Source organism: Doryrhamphus excisus, linkage group LG16, assembly GCF_037039965.1.
Source record: "Doryrhamphus excisus strain RoL-2023G ecotype Guam linkage group LG16, RoL_Dexc_Guam_v1.1, whole genome shotgun sequence".
In the NCBI taxonomy this organism is placed as follows: Eukaryota; Metazoa; Chordata; class Actinopteri; order Syngnathiformes; family Syngnathidae; genus Doryrhamphus; species Doryrhamphus excisus.
Genome location: NC_136372.1, coordinates 2,586,631 through 2,612,827, shown reverse-complemented (window position 1 = coordinate 2,612,827; position 26,197 = coordinate 2,586,631). Strand labels below are relative to the sequence as shown.

General features: G+C 46.1%; 3 protein-coding genes and 1 long non-coding RNA gene across 6 annotated transcripts; 2 read left to right on the top strand and 2 right to left on the bottom strand.

The window, feature by feature from the left end:
• Positions 1-775: 775 nt before the first annotated feature.
• znf652 (zinc finger protein 652) lies at positions 776-16,585 on the bottom strand. 2 transcript variants are annotated; one of them, XM_058048157.2, is made up of 7 exons: positions 16,288-16,585; positions 10,302-10,470; positions 9,138-10,213; positions 8,784-8,931; positions 8,281-8,396; positions 6,503-6,647; positions 776-3,330 (listed from the first exon to the last, which is right to left on the bottom strand). In XM_058048157.2, exons 3-7 carry the CDS (start codon positions 10,122-10,124, stop codon positions 2,684-2,686), a joined length of 2,043 nt encoding a protein of 680 aa, XP_057904140.2. In that variant the 5' UTR covers positions 10,125-10,213; positions 10,302-10,470; positions 16,288-16,585; the 3' UTR covers positions 776-2,683. The 2 variants fall into 2 exon arrangements, with proteins under 2 accessions (XP_057904140.2, XP_057904138.2); XM_058048155.2 differs by having other exon boundaries at positions 9,138-10,470; positions 16,163-16,585.
• On the top strand, positions 15,626-17,970 carry LOC131102697 (uncharacterized). Its single transcript, XR_013630051.1, has 3 exons — positions 15,626-15,811; positions 16,377-16,867; positions 17,026-17,970. It is a non-coding gene; the product is annotated as an uncharacterized LOC131102697 (long non-coding RNA).
• On the bottom strand, positions 17,357-21,438 carry phb (prohibitin). 2 transcript variants are annotated; one of them, XM_078797424.1, is made up of 7 exons: positions 21,389-21,438; positions 19,532-19,633; positions 19,259-19,420; positions 19,044-19,186; positions 18,840-18,956; positions 18,567-18,662; positions 17,357-17,763 (listed from the first exon to the last, which is right to left on the bottom strand). In XM_078797424.1, exons 2-7 carry the CDS (start codon positions 19,614-19,616, stop codon positions 17,551-17,553), a joined length of 816 nt encoding a protein of 271 aa, XP_078653550.1. In that variant the 5' UTR covers positions 19,617-19,633; positions 21,389-21,438; the 3' UTR covers positions 17,357-17,550. The 2 variants fall into 2 exon arrangements, with proteins under 2 accessions (XP_078653550.1, XP_057904146.1); XM_058048163.2 differs by lacking the exon at positions 21,389-21,438 and adding an exon at positions 20,034-20,177.
• Positions 20,154-24,862, top strand: LOC131102690 (uncharacterized). Its single transcript, XM_058048153.2, has 6 exons — positions 20,154-20,269; positions 21,053-21,236; positions 21,688-21,791; positions 21,926-24,025; positions 24,098-24,306; positions 24,380-24,862. Exons 1-6 carry the CDS (start codon positions 20,207-20,209, stop codon positions 24,465-24,467), a joined length of 2,748 nt encoding a protein of 915 aa, XP_057904136.2. The 5' UTR covers positions 20,154-20,206; the 3' UTR covers positions 24,468-24,862.
• The last annotated feature ends 1,335 nt before the right edge of the window (positions 24,863-26,197 follow it).

The window sequence follows — 26,197 nt, the reverse complement described above, 5'->3', positions numbered from 1 at the left end:
TCAGTCGGTCAATTAATTCGCTTGTTAGCTTCCTAATTAAAAACGGCAACCAAAGCGACATGGAGAGTTAGGCTGGAACTACACTTTTATTGCCAATGTTGATCCGAAATCATTGGAGAAAGCTTAAGAAATGTGACTAATCGCCTGGTAGAAAAATGTGTGGCTCGTCAAGACGCTTAAGGAAACTATACAGGTAGCGTTACCTACAATTTAGTGGTCGAACAGGTTTAGTGGAAACGTAAAGGTAGCCGACTATTCAGTGAAAAATATCCGTCAGTGTTCTCCAAAGTCAAAGCTGATGTGTGAGAATACAGAAAAACGGGGGTTGGGGGCTGGCTGTGTAAAAAGGGTGGCATTCTGGGCTATATGGTCTATAGAATCGCTTTAAAAAAAAAAATACATCTAATGGTGGCTTTTGTTTCGCACAGGAAATAACAGTCAAGAGACGACATTCTCCTTATCGGCTAATACATTGTTTTGATTGACTTGCTCGTCCATACAAATCCACTGTGGGGGCGGGGCTTTGTTGCAAAAAAAAAAACAAAAAAAAAAACATAAAAAAAGACGACACATCCTTCTGCGTAGGCGACATTCACCCGGCTATTCAGATCTAAAAAGGGTCCGGAATAAAATCCAGAGTCTTAACACAGCAAATGGTGGAATTCCGTGGGTCAGGTGTGGATAGTGAGAATGTTAAATCAGCTTCAACATGGTAACCCGTATCATCTCTGACAGCAGCGGTGATGGGAGATGGGGGGGGGTGGGGGGGGGGGCTCATACATACGGACCCTCACGGTGGCAGTAATGGATAGTTAAAACGACGCCTGCAAAATCTGAGTTTCTTCTTCTCCGTAGAGGAACCGGGCCCGACAAGACTATGTGACGTTCAAGTGGATTAAAGGGGGGGTGTTAAAAAATTGAAGCAAAGCAATTGTGGAATGAAAAGCACCGTTAAATGACTTTTACATCACATTCTCACGTACAAAACCTTTTCCTTTTAAATAATAAAAAAAAACAATAAAAGCTTCTCCCTTCTGTCACACTACATAACGGATGGCACTGTGTTCTTGCACGACTGGTCCAACCAGCGTCGACATTCATGGGACATTTCATGGCGCCACTGGTGAGTATTGCTATGGGAGGGACCTCCAGTCATCATAATAATAATAATAATAATAATAAAAACAAAAATCCACCCACCATCCACTGTATAAGAGAGAATTATTTCACTCATAAATGCTGAGAACCATCCCAACCATGAAGATGAACGTCCTAAAATACCAGTCTGAGGGTCAAACACACATTAAAAGTATACGTTTAGCTTGACTGACTCCAATCTGATCAGCGCACCCTTACATTGACACACAATGGATGACATCATCACAAGCGGACAGCCGGAAGAGCGGATTGGACCACCAATAAAAACGTGACAGCAGCTGGCTCTATGATGATTAAGCAACGTTCCCACTTCGGTCCAGTTCACCACGACGGAGTGAGTGAAGCTTAGGTTACACTGAGCACCCCTCATACGTAATTAGTGCGTGTCAGCGTCCCCGTTTGTAAACAAATATAGGCGACGTAATCAATGACATTTTTTGATTGTATGTTTTGTTTTCGTCATGCACAGTGGACTAGTGGTTACCGCGCAGACCTCACAGCGAGGAGACCAGGGTTCAATTCCACGCTCGGCCATCTCTGTGTGGAGTTTGCATGTTTTCTCCGGGTACTCCGGTTTCCTCCCACATTCCAAAAAACATGCTAGGTTAATTAGCGACTCCAAATTAGGTATGAATGTGAGTGTGAATGGTTGTTTGTCTATTATATGTGCCCTGTGATTGGCTGGCCACCAGTCCAGGGTGTACCCCGACCTCTCGCCCAAAAACAGCTGGGATAGGCTCCAGCACCCCCTGCGACCCTCGTGAGGAAAAAGCGGTAGAAAATGAATGAATTAATAAATGTTCTTAGCGTTTCATGCGCGTCTTTCATTTTCCATGACGGGTATTTTTTTCCGATTAAAAAGGGAAAATAATTTCCCGCTTGTCTAAAAGGCCCCGACCATCACAAAGATACGATATTACCGCAACCGCTGATCTACTCTGTCATTTGTTGATGCAGTTTTCGGTTAGCATAGCAATTAAAAAAAAAAAAAAAACCTTCAAAATGTTGCGATTTGCGTGTCCAAAAACACACCGTTACTGGAGATGAACGTTTCTCCAGTAATGAAACGAGAACAAGGGTTTGCATTTTGCGTCTTCCAAAGACACCTGAACAAACAACGGGATAAAACGGCGTTCTTATGTCAATAAACTTGTGCAAACACCTCCAAGTGTGAATTCTTAGTCGACCAATCAGTGGACAGCAGTGTGTATAACGCCATCATATTACATTTCTGTTTCGACCAATCAGGATATTTGGGAATAAAAACGTAGTGACCTGCACCAGACCGCTTCGTGGAAACTGGGCTGGACTTGCTGGAACGTTGGAGAAGACTCCAGTTTGTGTAAAATGTAAAAACGAGGGATCGAATGCAGACAACATTTGTGGTTCAAACCGTCGCCTACTGGGGACCAAGCTGTCCGCTTGTGAGGGCGCCATCCAAGAGTGTGTTCATGTTAGGACCTAGGAAGCTGAGGCAGAGGGGGGTAAGCGGGGTGTGGTCTGTGTTGTAGGTGTGCTTGGTAGTTCAGTGATGTTGAGGGGCGCTGGGACCCTTGTCAGCGGGGGCCATGTGGTGCAGGTAAGCGCCGTCTTCATGCCCGCAGTGGTTCAGGGGCTCGCTCTTAAAAAGAGCCGGAGGAGGGGGCAGATGAGCGACTGGGGGTACGGCCAAGTGGTGGTGGTGGTGGTGGTGGGTGTGGAGGTTGGGTTGGGGCGTGTTTGAGAGGTGCTGCTGCTGCTGCTGGGGGTGGTGGTGAGAGGAGGCCGAGTGGATCTGCACGTGGGAGAAGGTGTGTCCCAAAGGGCCTCGAGGGGGCATTGCCGCCCCTGGTGGGCTGAGAGCCAGCGGGGCTGTATTGTTGGCGGCCGACGGGGCGGCCGTGGAGGGGCCGGGTCCAGAAGAAGACGAGGAGGTGGTGGTGGTGGCGGTGGAGAAGGTGTTGGCAAAGATGCCGACAGGCACAGGCTGGCCGCTGGTCTGCAGGACCACGGGGCTGGTGACCCGGAAGCACTTCTCCTTGTGCGCTTTGAGCATGTTGGAGAAGCGGAAGCGCTGGCCGCACACCTCGCAGGGGTACGGCTTCTCGCCCGTGTGGGTGCGGCGGTGGCGCTTCATGTTGGGCCGGCTGGTGAAGCTCTTGCCGCAAATCTCGCAAATGAAAGGCTTCTCTCCTGCAAAGAGGTTGAGAGATTGTGACTGGGGGTTGCAAAAACAATGGAATTAAAATGGAGAGCATACGCATTTATAGAAATTATGGATAGTATAGATCAGGGGTCTCAAACTCAATTTACTTGGGGGCCACTGGACCTAGGGTCTGGGCCGCATCAGGTTTTCCAAAAAAAAACATTTATTAAAAACAGAAACATTAATAAACTTTGCTTTGGTTCCGATTTTCTCCAAGAAAAGCTCTGATAAAACATTCCACTGTTCTCAAATATCTTACTTTTTATTTTTCTACACAAAATAAGATGAAAAATAAATAAACAAATCAAGAATAAAGAAAATCAATCAATCAGTAATAAATACATAACTATAATAATAATAAAAACTTAAGAAACCACATATAGTTGGTGGGTAGACAAATTATTTTTTTCATATTAAAATGAACAAAGCATTATTAGAGCCCTGTAGACATGACAAAAAATGACTATTGTCACATTTATACTCTTTTTATTTACATATTGCGCAACTGCAGGGTCTTGAGATACATGCTAACTCGCAAACTAGAGAGCTTAGCGACCTAAACGGTAGCCTTCAAGTTATTAAGTTAACTTAAATAGCCAAAAACTTACCACTTCCACACGGATAGGGAGGATAACTATTAACAGTTATTTAACCTTTAACATGAACATGAATCAAACGTAATAATTTTTTTCTGGGTACATGATACCATACAGCATCCATATCAAACTTGCGCGGGCCTGCACTAACATTAAACTTTTATATCAAGGCGGGGGCCTCAAACTAGTGTCCTGCGGGCCACATTTGGCCCGCGGGCCGCATGTTTGAGACCCCTGGTATAGATAGTATAGATATTCTGGATAGTAATGCATCATCTTAGTTAAAATATAGCAATCTCTAACAGATACTATGTATCCTTCACTCCCATGCATATATGTACTTGATTTTTCATCATAAAGTTGAACCTGGCCAATAAAATAAAAAATTATAATACATCACAACATTTTTTATTTCAACATTCTCAAGTATTTTGTTGCAATATTTCCCAGCTGACTGTCAAGTAAGAAAAAAAAAAAAAAAGTCATTTGAAACGAAATGTCACATTTCCATCCCCGTGGTCTAACGCTAATCCTCATGCTAATAAGCCGCCCACTCGCCAGGACGCCATGACGCTTCTCACTTTGACGGAGACGTGAAAATGAACAGTCGGAACGCCACTCTCATTAACCCTCCTCCACGCCAGCTATTCAATGTGCCTGCCGGCGCCCACGCAGCCGTCTCTCCACCGGCTGATGGAGGGCTCTCCAAACGCCTTCGCTCACCGTGTTGTGCGTTTGCGACAAAACAGCTGAATATTAAAAAAAAAAAAAAAAAATGTGGCCATCTTCATTTAACTTCTTGAAGGATCTGTGTGAATCGACGGCGAGAGAACATTGCAAGCCACTATTCCAGGCCGTTGGATGGGTGTTTCCCTGCAGCGGCAGCAGCGGCGGCAGGGACAGGAAAGGAATTGTGTAATTAGACATCACAAATAGAAGCGGGAGGGCCAGCACACAGAGCAGCGTGTGTTTAAGAAAAATAGCAAGGCTGCAAGGAAGAGAAAACTAGAGGGATGGAACCAGCAGCATGTGTCCAGCTAGTCATTACAAGCCACATGTATGTACGGCCCTCCTTCGTGTTACGCGAGCCTCTCATTACTAGTTTCACTATAGAAAACAACGTCCACTTGGACAATGTCCCACCTCTGTTCCTCTTTTAGACAGCAAAAAAACACCACGTTTTTACCTGAGTGGTAACACTTTGTTTGTTGGTAAATAAATCCCAAGCGGGTTAGTTGAGTTAGTCTTAGTTTAGCAGAGCATGCTAGTGAGGTTGTGCGTGACCGAGTGTGTGTTTTATTCTTTGTTAATGCAAACGAGCGTTTTACAATGCCCGCCGAATCCATGGAAATTGTGGGTGAAATAAGGACGAGAAGCTAATTGGAAGCTAATTTCACACAATTCTGTGTCTGCAGCTTTAATTCCAATGATTTATACTGCATTTGATCCACTTTTTACCTCTGTCCAATGTAATAGATGTCACATGTCACATGCAACGACACAGCATGAAGAAGTGGCACAGGGCGACACAAACGTTAGCAACACTAGCATAGCCATGTGATGCTACAATAACATGATGGTCACATTGTATAAGGAAGTGGGGTTTCTGGAGTAAACAAGTACGGAGATGATTCATTCATTCATTCATTTTCTACCGCTTTTCCTCACGAGGGTCGCGGGGGTGCTGGAGCCTATCCCAGCTGTCTTTGGGCGAGAAGCGGGGTACACCCTGGACTGGTGGCCAGCCAATCACAGGGCACATATAGTAGACAAACAACCATTCACACTCACATTCATACCTAATTTGGAGTCGCTAATTAACCTAGCATGTTTTTTGGAATGTGGGAGGAAACCGGAGTACCCGGAGAAAACATGCAAACTCCACACAGAGATGGCCAAGCGTGGAATTGAACGGGGTACACCATGGACTGGTGGCCAGCCAATCACAGGACAAACAACCATTCACACTCACATTCATACCTATGGACAATTTGGAGTCGCTAATTAGCCTAGCATGTTTTTTGGAATGTGGGAGGAAACCGGAGTACACGGAGAAAACCCACGCATGCACGGGGAGAACACGCAAACTCCACACAGAGATGGCCGAAGGTGGAATTGAACCCTGGTCTCCTAGCTGTGAGGTCTGCGCGCTAACCACTAGACCACCGTGCCGCCCACGGAGATGATTATGACGATTTTTCTCGTGTTTGGTGCTCATAAACAGATGCCAGTGACACATATTACTATTACAACATCATTGAAAAGTCGCTTTTGCATAATACGGGAATCTGTAGTGAAGTAAAAAATATTTTTGGCTTAACAAATCGACCAGTTTAGTGCCTGGAATTTTGGGATGTTAAACGGCAGACTAAAATACATGTTCCTTTATGAGGAAAAAGTATGTGGGACAGAACTCTGAATCAGAGTAAAAAAAAAAAAAAAAAGCCGGCGGCGGCTATGAAAAGTGAGCCAAGCAAGAAATCCAACTAGATGTTCGGACCGGAGCAAATTTAGTCCAACAATGAGAAGTTCAATGGTGATGACGTGCACGTGGTTTTCTCACCTGTGTGTGTTTTCATGTGCTCATCAAAATACTGTTTCATGTTGAAGTCTTTGCCGCACCACTGGCACATGAACTGCTTGTGTCCGATGTGAATGCTCATGTGGGAACGCAGCTGGTACTTGTATTGGAACCGCTCGTCACAGTTCTGTAAACAACACACACACACACACACACACGCACAGTCAGGTCTGTGTAACATATCGATAAAATACTGTGCGCGTACACACTGACAGCACCTTCACGGGCAGGGCAGTGTGGGTCGAGAGTCGAGACCACCGTGGAGCGTGGCCTAGATGTTACACATGGCGCTATAATAAGCACGTAATGACATGTTACGGATCGCGATGGCGTCCTGTGTTTAATTAGAGCGGCTCCACCCATGCACACATGGTGCTGAGACCGCCTCGGGTGGGGAACAGAAACTTCTCCAAACTTGTCAATGCACATATTTAACTCTTTAATGTTTCAATAGTTTTTGACCTATTTTTGCCCAAGTAGGGTGCATTCATGGCAAATGGGCAGAGGATGCACATTGCTGCCATGAGGCATGGAGCACAAAGTAAAAAAAAAAAAAACAAAAACAGCAGAATAAGAATAAAATAGCAAAAGTCACCCACAAAATTATTTGTTATTTTGCATGAACTATTATTGAATGCACCTACCTCCATTCAGGTAGAATAAGAATAAAATAGCAAAAGTCACCCACTCGCCTGTCAGCCCCTGTTGGGGTGTAATTGTACAGCTGCTGCCGCTTGATCCCGGCACCGGACAAAATTCTTTGTTATTTTGCATGAACTATTATTGAATGCACCTACCTCCATTCAGGTAGAATAAAAATAAAATAGCAAAAGTCACCCACTCGCCTGTCAGGCCCCTGGTGGGGTGTAATTGTACAGCTGCTGCCGCTTGATCCCGGCACCGGACAAAATAATTTGTTATTTTGTATTAACTATTATTGAATGCACCTACCTCCATTCAGGTAGAATAAGAATAAAATAGCAAAAGTCAACCACTCGCCTGTCAGGCCCCTAGTGGGGTGTAATGGTACAGCTGCTGCCGCTTGATCCCGGCACCGGACAAAATTCTTTGTTATTTTGCATGAACTATTATTGAATGCACCTACCCCCATTCAGGTAAAATGGTTGTTTAAGGTCACAGCAGCCTGGGAGAAAGGGGGGGGTGGGGGGGTGTTGTTGGGCCAAAACTCCTGTTCATGATACAGGAAGTGAAAAGAGAAGGAAAAAAATGGAGACGCACCACTTCCCCTTTACAGTAATGAGAGATTCCACTCTTTTGGGAAGATGTTCTGCAACGTTTTGGATTGTTCAGCCACAAATAACATGAAAATAAAACTTTTAAGGGCCGGAGCTATGCCAGATTGGCGACCCGCGCCTCTTTTTATGATTTGCTGTGTGACAGTAGGGCTTTTCAGGTCAGCCATGTCAAGAAGATACGTGTTTATCACATGACAAACAGATGGGCGGGGAGGGCGACATGCTGTCGTCTAACAGGCCGGCAGCGACAGCAAAATATGATGCAATAACGGCTCATGTTTCCATGTCCTCAGTGAACACCATTGTATTCACGCCAGTTAGATACCCACCCATCCAATTTAGAGTGCTTGTCCTCATTGGGGTCAACGGCTAAGCTGGAGCCGATGCCAGCTGACTTGATTCAAACCCGGAATGTGACGCTGACACGCTAAAATATCAAGCTACAAATTGAACTGAATCCATTTGAGGTCGGTGTAAATCAGAATGCACGGCGGTGCCTTTTACCTCGCAGCGGAAGGGCTTCTCCCCCGAATGCTGGAGCGAGTGGACTTTGAGGGACATGCTGCGTTTAAAGGACTTGCCGCAGGTCTCGCAGGTGAACGGCATGTCCTTGGTGTGAGCTGTAGGGAATACAAACACGCACGTGTCAAATATTGGAGCGGGAATAAAACGGGATACCTTGTGTTGTTGCATTTTTAGGAAAATAAACCTCACAAAAACTTCACTTTGACCACAAGAGCTAAGTCTTAACTTCTTTTTACACTTGCGTGCCAATTCAGGGTGTCAATGTTATGAGTATGGATGAGTAGTTAGCTTCTTTAAAAATGTTAAAATGTGACGTAAGCCATTACTTGTACAGTTAATGTACGTATGATGGCGGCAGACTGAACCATTTACAATATTTCCCGATGTACCTGAACGTACCTGATGTTGTGGCCGGTGTTAACTAAAAAGCTGTTCGGTATGGTGTCGGATGAGCAAACACGCTCGGGGCCCCTGTCACTTACCAACCATGTGCTTGCGGACGTGAGCCATGGTGTAGAACTTCTTCTCACAGATTTCACACGAGAATTTTTTCTCCGCGTAGCCGTGCACGATTTTGATGTGTTCGTGCAGCGACCACAGCTTCTTGAAGGATTTGTTGCAGGAGACACACTTCGGAGAATAAACAACAGAAGATTAGAAATAAGGAGCTATACCTGCAAAGATCTGAGATGAAATGCATTAGTATTTCCTTATACTTTGGCTCCCTCTGCTGGTTGGAAATATAATGCAGTCACAGGATCAGAAGGAATGCATGCTATTTTGTTACCATTTTGTTTTAAATAAACTGAATCACAAGAGGGCGCTAGAGATCTTACCTGGATGTTCTTCTCGCAGTCGGTCTGCTGGTGCAAGGCCAGCTCGCTCTCCAGGACAAACTTCTTGCCGCACTTGTCGCAGATCTGCATCCTCCTGTGCGTGACGTTCATGTGCTTCTCCAGGTACCAGCGCGTGTTGAAGACCCGCGGGCACTTCTCGCACGCCAGCATCTCCTTCTCCTCCGTTTCGGCTTTGGCCCCCGCCGGGGCGCCGGCGGACGATGGCGGCGCCGACCTGGCTGATCTCCGTTGGCTCTTCGGCGCCTCTGCGTGCTTACGCCGCCCCCTGGTGGTCATCCCGGAGGATGGCGAGCTCAGAGCCGTGCGGAGGCTTTTCCTCTGCGGCTGCCCGGAAGCGGGGCCGCCTCGGTGAACCCGTTTTGACCTCGTTCTTCGACTTTCGATCTCCTCTTCCTCGTCGTCTTCATCCTCGTCCTCCTCATCGGGACTGTCCTCTTCATCGTCGTCGTCCTCCTCCTCGTCTTCGTCGTCATCTTCACTGCCGGCTCTCTCAGAGTCATCCCCTGCACCCCCACCTTTGTTGTCCCCTTTGGAGACATGGAGGGTCTGATTGTTGAGGTTGACCTCCACGATGATCTGCTCGCGCTTGAACCCTCCTCCCTCTTCTCCGCCCTCCTCGCCATCCTCTTCCTCGTCGTCCTCGTCCTCCGTCTCCTCTGAGGTGGCCTCCTGCGATCCCTGCGTGTGCACTTCCTGCCCCGCCCCGCCCTCTCGGAAATACTGCTGCTGAGCGCCGACGCCGAGCTCATCCGCTGACGTCTTGGTGGCCATTTTGTTGTCCACTAACACGGAGTAAGGCTTGCCGCCTCCTTCCCGCTTGTACAGTTTGCCCGTCAGGTCCCCATCGGGGTTGGCGGGGTTATAGTAGGACGGGGACACCTGCGCCCTGCTGCGTCCCTCCTCCTGTGACATCCCGCCCAGGCAAGGGACGGAAACCTCCTCCTTGAGGCTCTGGCAGGATTTCATGAAAAGGGAATGCTGAAAGGAATACCTTATGAAGGCGCCCTAAAAGGAAGGAAGGGCAGGGGGCGCTGCACCAGACCCCCGCCCTCCCTCTTTGGAAAGGAGGTGAGAGACAGTCAGCCGGATTCAAACAGAGCATCCATGCTGTCCAGGATGGGAAACCAAGTTGGAAAGACATACAATCTGTCGCAATTGTGGCTCCATAAACGTCCTTGAGGAAGCAAAAACCCTTGGAGGAGGATCACTTCAGCTTCCTGCAGCACTGCGGAGCCCCGCCGTGGTCCAAGTGAGGAGCAGACGAAGGAGAAGGGACACCTGGAACTGCCATCGGTGCTTAAAGGAGCATCACCTACGAGATAAGACATGAAGAGAACAAGCACATGTGAGGTGAAGCTGGGACGGGACGGGGGGGTTGGGGGGGGGGTGTATGATAAAAGCCCGTCTCTCTCTTCCGCTGTCATGTCAACAGAGAGTCTGAAGTGAAACTCCAGCAACACCCTCACAAGTCACAAAACCGCATTTGTGTTGATGCGACGTGTTGAAGTGTAAAACCACAAGTCCTCGCAAATGAATGGGTGTGGATTCCATTGCTTGACAAACACTAAATATTTTTCGGACATTTTAACGAGCCGTCATGCTCGCTCACATAGTACATTACGTGTCCATAAATACGAGTCCTAAACAATCATTCATTTTCTACCGCTTTTTCCTCACGAGGGTCGCGGGGGTTGCTGGAGCCTATCCCAGCTGTCTTCGGGCGAGAGGCGGGGTACACCCTGTACTGGTGGCCGGCCAATCACAGTGCACATATAGACAAACAACCATTCACACTCACATTCATACCTATGGACAATTTGGAGTCGCTAATTAACCTAGCATGTTTTTTTTGGAATGTGGGAGGAAACCGGAGTACCCGGAGAAAACCCACGCATGCACAGGGAGAACATGCAAACTGCACACAGAGATGGCCGAGGGTGGAATTGAACCCTGGTCTCCTAGCTGTGAGTTCTGCACGCTAACCACCGCCCCCCCAAGGACAAATTTACTTCCTAAAAACATGCAGAGATGCGCCACCAAAACATCAAACTGAACTACATTCTGGCAATTGTGTGCCATTTAAGCAAAAATAAAGGCAATTTACTACCTATTGTACTACTTTACATTTTTATTGTCTAACCCAGGGGTCAGCAACCTGCGGCTCCAGAGCCGCATGTGGCTCTTCAGCCTCTTTATTGTGGCTCCCTTTGCGATGCTTGAATATTTTTAACACCCGAGTGGGGAAAATGCACGTCTTTTGTAATGAGTTTTAAAAAATCCAACTTTGTCTGAGACCATGAATGCATCCTGAGTGAGTTCTGACTGCTTTCCAGTTCAGTACATGAAGAAAAACAAGTAATACTTACCTACAAATCTAAAAAATAAATTCGAGATAATTTAAAAACAGCGGCATGGGAACTTGTTTTTACGTTTACAGTAGTTTACACATACATTTATGTAAGTTTATCTCCAAAACTAGCAAGAGTACTCCAACTCGTCTTTTCTTATCTGAACTACTTTGATACCCCCAAATTCCCTCCAATGTTGTTTTAAACATACTATATGTTTTGCGGCTCCAGGCTATTTTTCTTCAGTGGGCATTGGGTAAAATGGCTCTTTTCATAGTAAAGGTTGCCGACCCCTGGTCTAACCTGACATATGTTCTTTAGTAGAAGTATGTGTACATGTGTCGTACTATAATGGAAGTACTTCATTGATTTGCAATTCATTCATTTTCTACCGCTTTTTCCTCACAAGGGTTGCAGGGGGTGCTGGAGCCTATCCCTGTCTTTGGCCAGCCAATCACAGGGCACATATAGACAAACAACCATTCACACTCACATTCATACAAATGGACAATTTGGAGTCGCTAATTAACCTAGCATGTTTTTTTTTTTTTTGGAATGTGGGAGGAAGAAAGACCCGGAGAAAACCCACGCAAGCACGGGGAGGGTGGAATTGAACCCTGTTCTCCTAGCTATGAGGTCTGCGCGCTTACCACTCGACCGCCGTGCCGCCCGCAATTCATTCATTGGAAAACAAATTTAGTGATTAACAATGTGCAGTATGTTTTTATTTGAAGTACACTTGGAGAATTTGCTTTATTTAAATGTGGCCATGTTTATTATTATTATTATTATTATTAATAAGACACCAGTTTTTCCTGTTCTCTGTGTCTTGGGTGTCAGTTTCGAATCAAGGACTTTTTTGTAGTGCCTGTTGGAACGGTTGGCACTAAAACCCAATATTTTAACCTTTTTCTGTACTCCGCCGCTAGTACAGTCTGTTGCCTAAAGGTCTATGTAAACTCTTCTCAAATGGTTCTATGATCACTTAGACCCTGTAGACCACATAGACCCTACCGCTCCATCCCTAATCCATACAATCAGTTGCAATGACAGGACAACTCTCAGTGTGTCCTCGCTTGACTGTCGGGTGACCTCAAACAACTTTTGCTACCCGCCTGCCGTTATGAGTGTGCACCAGGGTGGGTGGCTTGCTAGAAAAGCGCCTGCAGGAATAAAAGGAAACCAAACAAAAAAAAAAACCAAACACTACCACGTGTCTCTTCTTGCAGACGGCAGAGAAAAACATTTGTGTGCGTTTTGAACAAACGTTCTACAATCAAAGTGGCAACAATAAGAAGCAGAGGTTAAGCTAGGCTTTTTATTTTTGACACTTTTGGGTCAATGATCAATGCACACCTAACTTAACGTGATGCCAAATGGCGCTTAATAGCCACAAAAGAAGCCTAAAAATATCATAAAAATATAATCGATGCGCAGTTGGATTTGCATGGGTGACTACATCTTCCTTAATGACAAGCACAGGCATTACAGTTTGTTGAATGTTTTGTAGAAATGTGTGCAGAGGCTGACATCCCATTAGAAAAGTTAACATCAGACCAGCCCCATTCAGTTCCATTTAGCTATTTTTATTATTAAAAATTCTTAATTTGGGCCAAAAATATGTACAATTAGCTTATACAGTAAAGTCTCGTTATATCGATATCGGTTAAAACGAATTACTACTTATTACGATACTATTTTCATTTCCCGGCAAATTTCTAGTCTTTTATGATATAATTAGCTCAGTTAGTACGATACCCGGTTATTATGATAATCCGGTTACTAGGATGCCCTTTTCATCTCCCGCCAGCCAATTTGGTCTGCTTATATCGATACAAAAGCAGCTTAAATCAATCTTTGCTTAAGGATTTCAATACCAAAAAAGAACACGGCGAACGACTGCTTCCAGTCAACTTTATTTTTCACACTTCCACCACCAGAGTGCAGCACACACAGCCGAAAACACCCGTCCCTCGCGCCTACCTCTCCGGGTGGCAACACCTTCCGGGGTGAATTATGTTCCGGGGTGAATTATGTCCCGGTAACCGGTAATCACTACAGCGTAAGTTTATTTTTATTTACTGTAGTACAAAATGTATTGTAGTACAAAAGCATGCTAGAAACGCAATCCATGAACTCAAGGAGAAAATTACATGCCATATCAAAGATCCGCCCACTTTTAATGCAGTTCGGCACAGGATCGGATATATGGATAGTCCGGTTATATCGGTATTTTTTCAGACTCCCAAGAATATCGATATAACGAGACTTTACTGTATATGCATATGTTATGGTTAATCATAGGCCAAATTCTGCCGTGAAACTGTGTTCATTAATTATTTTTTTTAAAAACCGCCACAGTGAGAGGGCAAAGTTTGAAATAAAATAATGGTCCATACTTTTTTTCCCTGGGGAACACTCATATAGAGGATCTTTGACATTTTGGCAGTACATCCTCCTGTCATATAAAAAGGATCTTTGACCAATTTAATGGACTAAGCCCTGATCCATGTACTCGGCTGACGATGCTATTGTCTGACATTCACGTCATAAGACGGACAAACATTTGCCAGCTAACGTAAGCTCCGTTCTGATGGAGCGACTCTGACACAAAGCCGACTAGATTATCCCCGAGTGTGGATGACAAACTGCATGAGAAGCTTGGAAGCCTGTGATGCAACCTGGCACGCTAGCGCAGCTTTTAATGTTCCATTTTTGTATTTTTTTTTTTTCCCCCTTTTGCAAATTAACGCCCCTGAAAGCACCCAAACATGCATGATGCGGTGCGGTGCGGTGCGGTTACACAAGGCCATATTGAGCATGGAATGTCTCTGCGAGCTTAGCGGCATTATTGGTGATGAGTCATTTGAGAGTGAAATAATGCACTTTGATGTGGAGGGGGGGGAACTTATTCACTTCTCAATATCACTTTCATTTGCGAAGAGGATCCTCTCAGATGTGGAGCTTTAAGTTTGGACTGAATACAAAGAAAGGCAAAGAAGAACTGTCAGCAAAACTTGCAGAGAAATCAACGTGCGAAACATCTTCAAGAGGCAAGAAAACCAAAAACTGGTTTCAATATGGGGGTAGGCCACAAAACGACACACACCCCGGATAAGACGCGAGTATTAAGAAGACAGGATGGAAGCGTCACACTGTGTATGAAACCGCAGCGCACAAAGACGGTGTTGATCTGACAATGACCTGCGCAGGAAGACGTCAAAAATCAGTCGCCTCCCGTTATGCTGCAAAAAAAAAAAAAAAAAAAAGCCCAACTCCCTCCTGCTTCCTCTCAGACTTTAATGAGATTTGCCTTTTCTCAGCTCGGAGAGACGGAACAGTGTTAGGGTTCACATTCCTCACTCGCCGCTAACTCGTAAGACCTTAACCCGCTCACAGTGTGCAGGGCTGCATGGCAGGGGGTCCCCCGCGCCTCCATCGGTACTTGAACCCTGGAGCCCAACTCACATCCATCATCACAAAACAGACTAAAGCCATAATGTCAGAAGAAAATTACACTTAAAAAAATAATATCTCAGCAAAATAAGGCAACTGTAATATTACAAGAAATACATGCAATTATTCACTAGTAAATTTGGACCTCCCCACATGGTGCTACCCTACTCTAAGTCAAAAACCCATTATAACGGGACCAACTGCGTACAGCATATGGCATCGTAACCCTGCTTATTAACACCTCGTGTTCACCTGCCTTGCCAAAGAATAAGAAAGAATGGGTTCTCTTTTGCATCTGTCCCCGTACAGCCACCATGGAGAGCTACCTGTTGGAGACCCTATGACGAGAACTATGCCAGAGAAGAAAAGCAACAATTATGTCAAGTCATTCTTGAGCAAACTCAACGTGTGAAGTTAACACGACTTGTTTAGTTAAAAAATAAATAAATACCAGGAATGGGTCAGTGTCTTGGTATTTTAAATTGGTAAAACAGGAATGACCAGGCCTTGTTGGCTTTGCATATTTTCTTGTCAAAGAGGTGAGCCACCATTACACATCATTTTGGGAAGTTATTTTCCCTTCCCTTTTGTTGAATCTATGTATTGTTTAACTAAGTAGTAACCATAGAGAGAGTAAAGGGTTAACGCAACCTAGAGTAAAAACATAAGAGGCCGTGTTAACTGCTTAGCATGCTAGCCGACTTCTCCATAGGTATTAACCTGCACACACATGACAAGCTAACTTGGCTAACATTAGCTTAAAAGGTACACTCAAATATGTCGCTTTAGTGGCCCCCACCTTGGAAAACAGCAACGTTCGCGTCTCTTTCGAAGCAACGATGTAACAAAGTAAGTTGATTTTTTTTCCAAAAGAGAGAAGACTTTCACTTTTTTAACCCCCCAACAAATCCGCCCAGCTCGGTGCTGGGCTAGTTAGCATGAAGCTAACAGTCACGTCAGATGTGAGCAAGCAGCAACTTAACAAATGTCGACATGAATGACAAAAGTGTGTCATGCACTTTGAAATAAATATATGCATTTAAAACCGTTAATGTCATTTTTATCGGCGTGAATGCACAGTTACAAGCGCGGTATATGAAATATTAACAAGTGCTAGATTGACAAACAGGTCGACGCTGTCAACCAAAAAAAAAAAAAAAAGTCAGCGTTAGCTACCTCCACCTTTCCGGGGATCCTCACAGCAAGTCCGGCCACCAGTGAGCCGAAAGTCCGCTTTCCCTTAACCGCTGCCATGCATGGCAAAGAGACCGAATTACGCCTGGGAATGTTAACCGAATGGCCGGTGTTGTGCCGAGAAGGCTTACCTCCGTGCGGCGCGACCTCCTCCTGGTGCTCATGCAAGAAAGGGTAGCTCCCAATCCGGGGTGTAATGGTACTCTCCCCCCCGCCACAGATGCACCTCTTCTGGCCGCTTGTGTGAGCCAAGAGGGGGGACCCGGAGATAGATGAACAGCGATGTTGCAGAGAGGTGGCCCACCGACCGGCGACCTCAGCCGCCCGCTACGTGGCCCCGCCGAGTGTGCTCTGACGTCGGCGTCCCGCGTTCATCCCAGGCCGCCTTCGCCTCTCCTCCCCTCCCCTCGTAGTCGTAGTCTGTACAGGCGCGCCACTGTCTGGATGGATGGATGGATTCCTTTCCGGGGGCGCGCATACTCAGACGTCCATGATTGATTAATTCATTAACACATTATTAATGGCAATTCATCATTTTAACAACTTATAAGACATTTAATCGTCATATGTATTGCAGTTGTATGACATGTTTACAACAAAACGAATACTCAGTGTGAGTGCAGGCCAGGACCAGGAGGGGTCCAGCTCAGTACGGATGGTCTCTGGAGTTCTCACATCTCAGATGTACAAGCAAGACTAAAAATGGTACTGGTAAGTACTGGATGTTGTTCTGAATAATGTTCCAACAGTAATATGTGTAATACCTTAAGAGTCAACATCACCTGCTTCACTTGTTTGCACTCCAACATTTGCTTACTTTGTCATTTATCGTATTTTGTTCCCTAACACGGGCTGTTTTTCCCACACAGAAAACACATCTCACTCACCCTAACTTGGTAATAGTTAGTAAATACTTGAACGAAGCTGCAGGCCGTCAATGGCCCCCAGCCAGACAACCCTGATGTAGCAGCACAGTAGTCCTTCAAGTGTTGGACACTCTGGCGCCCTCTTGTGGCGACAAATGATACCTCAAAGGCACTCAGCTGACCAGAGAGACGAATATGGTACTCGGGTGAGTTTTCCCACTCAAAAATAAAGCCATACGAATACCTGTGAATGCTACTCATTGTATTACTGCCCTTGTGTTGTGTGCATAACGATGCTAACCCTCAACGTTTAAATGAATGACATCCAAACCCATTGAGAACAATGGAATTTAATAGTCTTGTCGAAGGAATCTCTGTTTTTTATCTCAATGCAAACATGTTATTTCCACAAATGCTGAATGCAGCATCAACTGGTTAGCTTTACAGATTAAACTGCATGACCAACAAAACAAACTCACACATTGGTCGATGAATATATTTGAATGGATGCCGTCATTGGCAGTGTCCTCACTGGGGCAGCTGGAGCAACGTGCCCTGCCCCGACGGCAAGTACGTGATGTTTCGGGAGCGGGAAAGCTGGAAGGCGATATCCTCGGCCGCCTCCAGCTTACGCAGCTCCACCAGGCCGTCGCCAGCCTCCATGAGGGAGTTGGCGATGAGCAAGGCAGCCTGGGAATCACCCTCGGCCGAAATGATGGCGGCCTGCTTCTGTTGTTCTGCCTAAAAGGGGCAACATCGGGGGGTTAAGAAGTCCCGTTTATGCTAAAGTGACATCATTCTAACAGCGACACTTGAGCCAGTGGGCTCTACTGTATATCAATCCGACTCTCTGTCCCCCACACAGGACAGCAATCTATTTGTGGTGGTGGATTGAGGTGAGGTGGCTCCATGACATCTTATTTGCAGAATTGGCCTTGAAGCATTTACATGCTATTTTTTATGGATGCTGTGGGAAATTAAATTCACTTTCTACTGTTGCTTCTTTTTTTAATAAGACAGAGCTGCCTGTGAGTGCTTAAAAATGTTTTTTTTTTAATGTTTTATCCTCTATTGCTCACTTATTCTCTGTCAGACCAGGTGTGTATGTGGTGAGTTAAGCAGGCTTACGATGCCCTCTGCTGTACAGAGGTGGAACTACAAGCTAGAGTCACAGACAGTCCCATTATAATGTGTTTATGAGCGAGCCCAAATAGTGCTAACATGTGTGTATTAATGGGAGGCCGCCACCAACAAATTAATGCAAAACACTAATTAAACATAATTTTAAAAAAAATAAAGCGTCATTCAATTTGCTGTATGTGCTTTGAGTCCCTTTTTTTCAAAAAAATACATTTGCTTGGCTTGCCTCAAGTATAAAAAACATAAATTAAGTAATGAATCCATATAAACACAAGGACTTAAATTGTCAAAAATGCATTTAAAAGTAATTACAAAATAATTTTAATTTAAAAAAATGAAATAAAAGTGGGTAACGACTGTAAAATGTGTCTCCCAGACTGAGACTACTTGGTAAAATAAGTTACCTTCTCCACAACAAATCTGGCTCTCTCGGCTTCCTGCTGGGCCACCTGCTTCATCTCAACGGCTTCTGTGAATTCTTTGCCGAATGTCAAGTGTGTCTGAAAGGACACAAATCCAGTGAGTATGCAACACAGCCAGCCACAAGTACTTGGACACAGTCCCCCTACAGGAAATCAAGTAAATCTGTAGTAGTACTACTCATCTGGAAGATATTCTATGAGATTTCAGAGCGTGTGTGTGTGTGGGAGTTTTGATGCATCAGCTGTTCTTCCTACCAGCGAGACATCATCTAGGATGAGGCCGAAGGTGGAGGCTCTCTCCGTGAGGTCCTCGCTGACCTGCCGAGACACCAGCTCTCTCTGGGTGATCAGCTCGCCGGCGTCGAACCGAGCCTAACGGATCACCACATTTCACACACGTAAATTAAAAACAAAATCAACAATAAGTCAGAAATGAGTGTCTTCCTGCTTGCTACGCACCACAACCGCCTTGAGGACCTCTGTGGTGATGGACGGCAGCACCCTTTCGTCGTAATCCTCACCGATGCTTGTGAAGATCCGTGGGAGCTGGTTGCTCACCGGCCGGAAGAGGATACGCAGGGTAATGTTTACGTTCTGTAGATCTGCAGAGTGACCCGAGTGTATTAGGCGTACAGGTGGAGCACAATGCGGCATGACATCCGGAGCTACTGTACCTTTGCTTCCTGTGATGACGGGCACGTTCCGCGGACGGGAACGGCAATCAAAAATGATGGGCTTCTGCACCCACGGGATGAGGAAGTGCGTGCCCTCACCGACGACTGAATCCTGGACTCCTCTGAATCGGTCAAATATCACTGCCTGGTGTCCTGCGTCGACTGCAATCAAAAAACAGACATTCACGTTTCCTGCGTTCCGTATAAGATATGTAGGCTTCATTGTACAGTGATATTAAATGTAACATACAGTTAAATTAGTTTGTCACTCACCATTAAAAAGGGCAGAGTTCACCACACCCCCGCCAATGGCCAGGGCCAGCCCCAGCTTCCCAATGGACTCAAACAGTTTAGCCATTGTGGGAATCTAGTAGGCTGTAAAAGAATAAGAAGGTAAGGGTTTAGTTTGGGTTTATATCAAGTCAAGTCATGGAGACACATGAGTGTCGACTTAGCCTGCTCATCCTTCTTAGCTTGATCGTTAAGACAAAAGGACATTCGCAGTGAGTTTGAGTGGAGAAAAAAAACACTATGCACCACTTAACATCGAAAAATAGTACAAAACTTAATATTTGCTGAATCATTCTGCAAAAGTATACTTGATAAAAGAGAGCGCTTATCTTAGGCTAATAGGGTTCCAATGCCTACATAACACACGAGACGCAACTTTAACGATCAACAACAACAATAAACGAACTCAACTGTGACGCAGCCATTTTTAAGGCATATTTTCTATATTTTCTGCCTTTTTTAAGCGACATATGTCACAAATTACCTGCGTTTTACTCAGACGTCTGTGACCTCCACCGGACGAAACGTGCAGCACCGGAACTTAGCTGTAACAAGGCGCATGCGCAAAAAGAGTCGGGAAGTCGCATCTGATTGGTTATAAGTCTTCTTCTACGGTTGCGGGAGCTTCGGTTTATTACTGACCCCTTCCGGTATTTTATGTTGGTGCTTAAAAAAAGTCTTCTCTCGGACGATATTAAACAAACGGATTTGCTTCAGGCAGTAAGTATATCTTGAGATAGTAATAATACAATAATATGGAAACAATGTTAAATTTATAGTAGATTACGCTTACTGTACTTACAAACAGTATGTTTAAAATAAGCTACGTAATTACTCTGATTCACTTGGTTGGTCTTTATTGGTAGTTAACAGTAGTTCCACTAAGCATAAAGGTTGGACATTTTTTCTTCACTTCAGGAATTACGTTTAGTTAAATTCCAAAATATAATGATACGAATTATGTTGAAGATCAGAGTTTTCTTATCTTTGTGGCATTTATTACGATCGCCAAACGTCAATATATTGGACAGGTTTACTCTTCTTTGCTCAATGCCAGCGGTCCGTGTATGAACGATTGATGCACTCGGTTGCCCCCTGGCGACCAAAAAAAGACAAATCACAGTTTCACTTTTGCTCGGAATGACTCTGGAGATTGAAGTCTCTTTAAAAAGGAAGCTAATAAATAATCGCTAAGCCCGTGTAAGGTAATATATATTAATCTTATTTTTGTTCTACAAATAGACTACCAAAACGTTTCAGTTTAAGGACTGAGACGTATCTCGCCTCACTTCCTGAATTTGACAGCGTGTAAACACATACGTTTTGAGCAGAATTGAACGACTAAGACGAGGAGCAGAAAATGTTTTTAATGATTCGCCATCAGAACAATCATATCGACGACAACTGCACCAACGAGCAATATAAGATAACTTATGTTTTAGTGCCGTTTAAACAGAAAACGTCATTGCCATTATTGTGACTGTTTGTGTTATCTCCCGGCAGATGGCGCAAGAGAGCAGGATAGTGAGGGTGAGCGGTCTGCCCACAGACATTGATGAAGAGCGGCTGATAGATAAACTGTCTGTCCACTTCCTGCGGTCCAGCAACGGAGGAGGGGAAATAGACTCTGTCACCATTAATAAGAAGAAGGCCGACTGTGCTCTGGTCCAATTTGAAGACAGTGGAGGTCGGTAGAATGTCCCTCAGTGGAGTGCAGACTACACTTATTCCAAATAATGGGAAAATAGTGACATGGAAGAGCATGCTGTTCCATTTTAGCGCCATTTGTTGGGTGTGGTCAACGCTCCTATGCAAGAAAATAGACTATTATGTACTCACCACAATGTCTTCCTGCTTCCACAGCAACTCAAAGTTTCATCATTCTGCTTCTGAAAAGAAGTATTAGGGTTAGAAAAAGGAATAAACCTAATGAGTGATGAAGCTGCAAATTAAATGTCAACAAAAGTCATACATCTTCATGTATCCTTACAGCAGGAAGCCATTCTGGAATGCATCAGAGTTTGTATATACTGAGGTGGAAAAGATGGCGTGTGTGTGTGTGTGTGTGTGTGTGTGTGTGTGTGTGGAGTGGTCAGCACTGAAAGCACTTAAGTCAGCTGTCACCGATTGTCTCCCAGTGGCACAGAGAGTCATTCAACATGGCCGACACACCCTGAAAGTGGACAGGAAGGAGTACAAGCTCTCTGTCAGCGAGTATCGTCCCAGCCTGGATCCTGACAAGGTGGCTTTTATTATCATTATTAATAATATTACTGTTATTTGTATATATTTGGATTCATTATCAATGTTGAAATCTTTAATTATTATTGTTTTTTTTGATAATTATTTGATTATTCATTCATTTTCTACCCTCAGGTCATATTAACGTTAACAGCGACTGTGGACTACAGGCAGATTCCCGAAGGAAGAAGCGCGTTGGCGCGTCTTCAGCAGGACCACCCCGACGTGGAGATGATCGGCGACTCTTCCAAGAGTTTGGTCAGACTGCACGGTGCCTACTCCAAAGTGCAGTCAGCCTTGGCGCAGCTGCTGGCCCACCCTCAAGGCCCAGGTGGCACCTCCGCCACGCCGATCAAGAACCCTAATGAGGGACGAGACGATAGAGATGTTCATCCTCCATCCTCGTGGGAGGACCTCCCTCTGATGGTGGATGCAGACGTCTTCCAGTATCTCCAGGAACGCTGCGGCCGGGAATACCAGCACATCCAGAGCCAGCACGGCGTTGAGGTGGTGGATGTGACCAGCGAGGGGCTCACCACTTTGTTTCTGAGAGTAACCGCGGAGGACGGCGAGGAGAAGCAGGAGCGCATCAAAAATGCCAGGAAGGCCATCAGCTCTCTTTACCAGGAGAGCGAGAGGAACATCTGCCAAGTTCAGCTACGTAAGACTGACCTGAACCCCGTGGGAGGCTTGAAGATGGCGATCGAGAGCTTAGGTGTCCGATTTCCCAGGCTTCTCCTCAGTGACGATGACTGCAACATCTACATGGTGGGCGACCATAGTGATGTGTCCGAGGCCAAGCAGTTCCTTCTTCAGGAGCAGAGTCAACCACACGAGGAAGGTGTCGCCAGTCTCATGGGATTCCCATCGTATCCCTCGCCAGCCACTGAGGTGCACCTTCCATCTCCTGCCATCGCAGGACCTCCGGATGAGAGGACAGCTCCTCAGGAGAGAAGATCCAAAGGCAGCAAAGCGTATCATTTAGCAGCTCGCCTTAAAGACCCTGCACTGACTGCACTGGGAAACCCCCATTTGCCGGAGTCCTGGTGTCCCAGCAGGCAGCCTGGCCTTCTAGAAGGTCATGGGTCAGAAGCAGCATCAGGGGACTCGAGCGGACATCCACCAATGAGGTGTAAAAACGACTCAGTGGTTAGAAAACCATCGCTGAGCGCAACACCACTTCCACCACCCAGGCCTGGATCTGCACTGAGGAGAGCTCAAAGTTTTTCTGGAGGTCAGAAGACTGACGAGGATCCCTCAGTGTGTCGACCCAGGACTTTGAGGCTGAGCCCCCAGAAAGACCACCAAGGGCTCTACCACACAGAGATGCTGGTGTCGACGGTCATGTGGCTCCACATGAGGGAGGCCTACAACACCCAAGTGGAGGCGCTGACGCCGGACCTCCACATAAACGAGGAACCCTCGGACGGCAGCGTCCAGTCCACCATCTCCATCCGTGGGGCCGAGCCCTCCGCTGTGGCCTCGTGTAAGCTCCACTTGCAGGAACTGGTGGACGCCGTGGCCACGGATTTCTCCGTGTACGAGCTCCACCTGTCAGAGCTCGGCGTCGCCGACCCCGGAGACGAGACGCTGCAGGCCTGCTGCGCGGAGGTGCGCCAACACTTCAGGAAGGTTAGCGTGCGCGTGATGAAGAGGAGCTTGTACCTACTCGGGTCGAGCCGGTTATGCGCTCAGGTGGGGGCCTCGCTCAGGGAGGTCTTTTCTGGAGACGTGGAGGACAAAGCCGGTGGGAGTGGGTCTACCTCTGTCTCTCGTCCCTTTAGCGCCACCTGTAGGCAAATAAATGAAGGTCATGGGAAGCAGATCAATTCCGGGATTTTAACAAAGGAGGACCGTCCTCAGAATGAACCCCGAAACGGATCTGGTGGTCAAACAGCAACCAGGACAGACCCGGATCAGGGTGGACCACAGTCAGCTACAAAAGGACACAGCACGGATGCCCAAAGTGAAATTCACGGACCCTTGGAAGGCATCTGCGTGTGCGGGGAGAGCGGGGCATCGACGACCCGGACGGAGTGTGGAGCCGTCATGTGCCCCGAGTGCCTGGATGCCGTGCACGTCCACTGCAGGGTTTGCCGCACTGTGGCGAAGACGACGGCGCCAGCCGCCATCCGAGGGAAGATGAGCCACTGTAAACTCAACTTTAGCCTGCCGGGTCACACCAAGCACGCCACCATCAAGATCACCTACCGCATTCCTGATGGCTTACAGGAGGTCTGAGGCTGCTGCAGAACTTTGGTGAGTTCACCATCCTTGAATTTAACCATGTCTGTTTTGCATCACCAGAAAGAGCACCCGTCCCCGGGAAAACCCTTCCAAGGGGACATCTTCGAGGCCTTCCTCCCCGACTGCGAGAAGAGCAGGAAGCTGCTACCCAGGCTGGAGGACGCCTTCAGGCGGGGCCTCACCTTCACCGTAACCGGCGAGGAGAAAGGGTCTAAGGTCACCTGGGACGCCATCCCGCACAAAACCAGCCTGCAGGGGGGCCGCTCGGGGTGAGCATGACGCGCGGGCGCCGCACATTTGAAGGTCACCACGAGCGTCTCGTCTTTTTCTGTCGCCCCTCAGGAACGGGTACCCGGACCTTTCTTACTTGAAACGCCTGTCCGATGTCTTGACCTCACTGGGGATTGAAGAGGAAGCTGACAAGGCCTGAGACGCTTGTATTTCCTTGTATACAGTAGCGTCTTCTTTACTTAACTGCAGAGAGTATTAGGCTTGTATTAGTAGTAATGCATGTTTATACTACTGTTGTATAATACTTGCAATTTCTTTGCTTATTTAGTGTTAACATTACGATTTATTTTATGTTCCGTGTTCATGTTCGGGTGAAGGTTAAATTTATAACATGCACTTTTTCTTCAATTCCACTGTAAACGTCAGCTTTACAGATGCCACGTGTGCTCCAACGACGTCTACCGCGACATAAACGTCACTGTAAAGGTAATTACATCCACCAAGCAGGACCAAAGATGGAGTCGCACAATGTTTATTCACCTCCTGTTGCCTTATGAGCGTTAAATATAAGCACATGTAATACATTAAAAAATACTTTAATGCTTTTTTTGTTATGCATTTTTTTATTAGTCCTGGAAAACATGTAAGGCATATGGTAACATTACACACTGAAGCGTTACAAGCTGGCCACGCGAGGCCCACCCAGAGTCGAGCACACAAAGAAGCAGCATCAATTCAAAGGGTTTAAAAAAACAAAAGTGGTCTTTTTTTTCTTTGTGTATTTTGGGAGCAAACAAAGATACACAATACACATGAGAACTTCCAGGGAAATGTTCAGGGAATAAAATGAAAATGTGGCGAGGCATTCCCAGAGTTAGGTGGCTGGCCATGCTGGAGGCGGGGCCAACGGGGCAGGGGAAGCGGCGGGGTCACACGAGGAAGTGGACAACACGAGCACCAATTAAACTGTACATACACCCACGCTGTTATTTTCTGGACTGGCCGACTAGACTGACTACACCGGGCATGCTAGCACTGAACACCGTGAGCCGGCTTCCAAAGTGGAAAAAAGCGCCCCTGGCAGCTGAGAGTGGAATTCTTGGAACACTGTATTTGGGATGAGCCTGACGGGATATTGACAGACGGACTGTGCTGTAAATTTAGCAGAAACCCAGTTGAAAGGACCTGAGAAACCACGTTGAAAGAAAGCCAAAAGACAATGGATGCAAATGCGATTGGAAATACTAGTCTCAGTGCATTTTTTCCCCCTCCACACACTCTTGGATGTGACAATCCAGTCCAAGAACCACAAAGTTGACTCGGAAACGTTCCTTTCTGTGCATCTTTGGAAGTTGCATAAGTGTCTGGAAAGGCTTGGAAAGCGTTTGAAGGCGTAGCAGAGATTTTGAAGTGGTGGGAAGATCCACTATGAGCTGAACAAAGTAGTCTGGGCCAAAGTCTGAAGCCAACCACCGGCTTTGTTGTTTTTAACGACCCTTATTTTAATTAATTCCTGCTCCCTGTACTTGACACTTCAGCCATTCATCATCCTTCCCTTTGCTTCTTGGTTACCAGTCTAATTAAAACGTGGGTGGTTTAGTCATAGCACGGTAACCGAGTCAGTCTTCGTTAAATGGAAATGGAGATTTCCTGGTTGTGTCACACGTTTAACAGATAAGTTTCAACTCACCAACAAGCACTCTTTTGACTTCCGTGCCGCCATATTTACACGTTTTTCATAACTTCGGAAGGGTCTAGCATCAGAAACGGGACACTCTAAAAACTTAACTAGCATGTTAGCACTAAAATTAGCTCATGGATTTTGCCAGGAAGTGCCGTAAGTTAAGATTCAACTCACCAACCAGCACTCTTTTGACTTCCGTGCCGCCATATTTACACGTTTTTCACAACTTCAGAAGTGTCTAGCAT

Bases quoted from the DNA above. Each gene is read 5' to 3' on its own strand.
- phb (XM_078797424.1), bottom strand. From the start codon at position 19,616: ATGGCTAAACTGTTTGAGTCCATTGGGAAGCTGGGGCTGGCCCTGGCC. The intron at 19,187-19,258 runs GTACAGTAGCTC...GTCACTCTGCAG, and splicing joins CGTCATCACAGGAAGCAAAG to ATCTACAGAACGTAAACATT. The intron at 17,764-18,566 runs GTAACTTATTTT...TGCCCCTTTTAG, and splicing joins CCAGATTTGTTGTGGAGAAG to GCAGAACAACAGAAGCAGGC.
- znf652 (XM_058048155.2), bottom strand. From the start codon at position 10,124: ATGAAATCCTGCCAGAGCCTCAAGGAGGAGGTTTCCGTCCCTTGCCTG. The intron at 8,932-9,137 runs GTAAGATCTCTA...TATTCTCCGAAG, and splicing joins ACTGCGAGAAGAACATCCAG to TGTGTCTCCTGCAACAAATC. The intron at 6,648-8,280 runs GTAAAAGGCACC...TGTTGTTTACAG, and splicing joins AGAAGCCCTTCCGCTGCGAG to AACTGTGACGAGCGGTTCCA.
- LOC131102690 (XM_058048153.2), top strand. From the start codon at position 20,207: ATGTTGGTGCTTAAAAAAAGTCTTCTCTCGGACGATATTAAACAAACG. The intron at 20,270-21,052 runs GTAAGTATATCT...ATCTCCCGGCAG, and splicing joins AAACGGATTTGCTTCAGGCA to ATGGCGCAAGAGAGCAGGAT. The intron at 24,307-24,379 runs GTGAGCATGACG...GTCGCCCCTCAG, and splicing joins CTGCAGGGGGGCCGCTCGGG to GAACGGGTACCCGGACCTTT.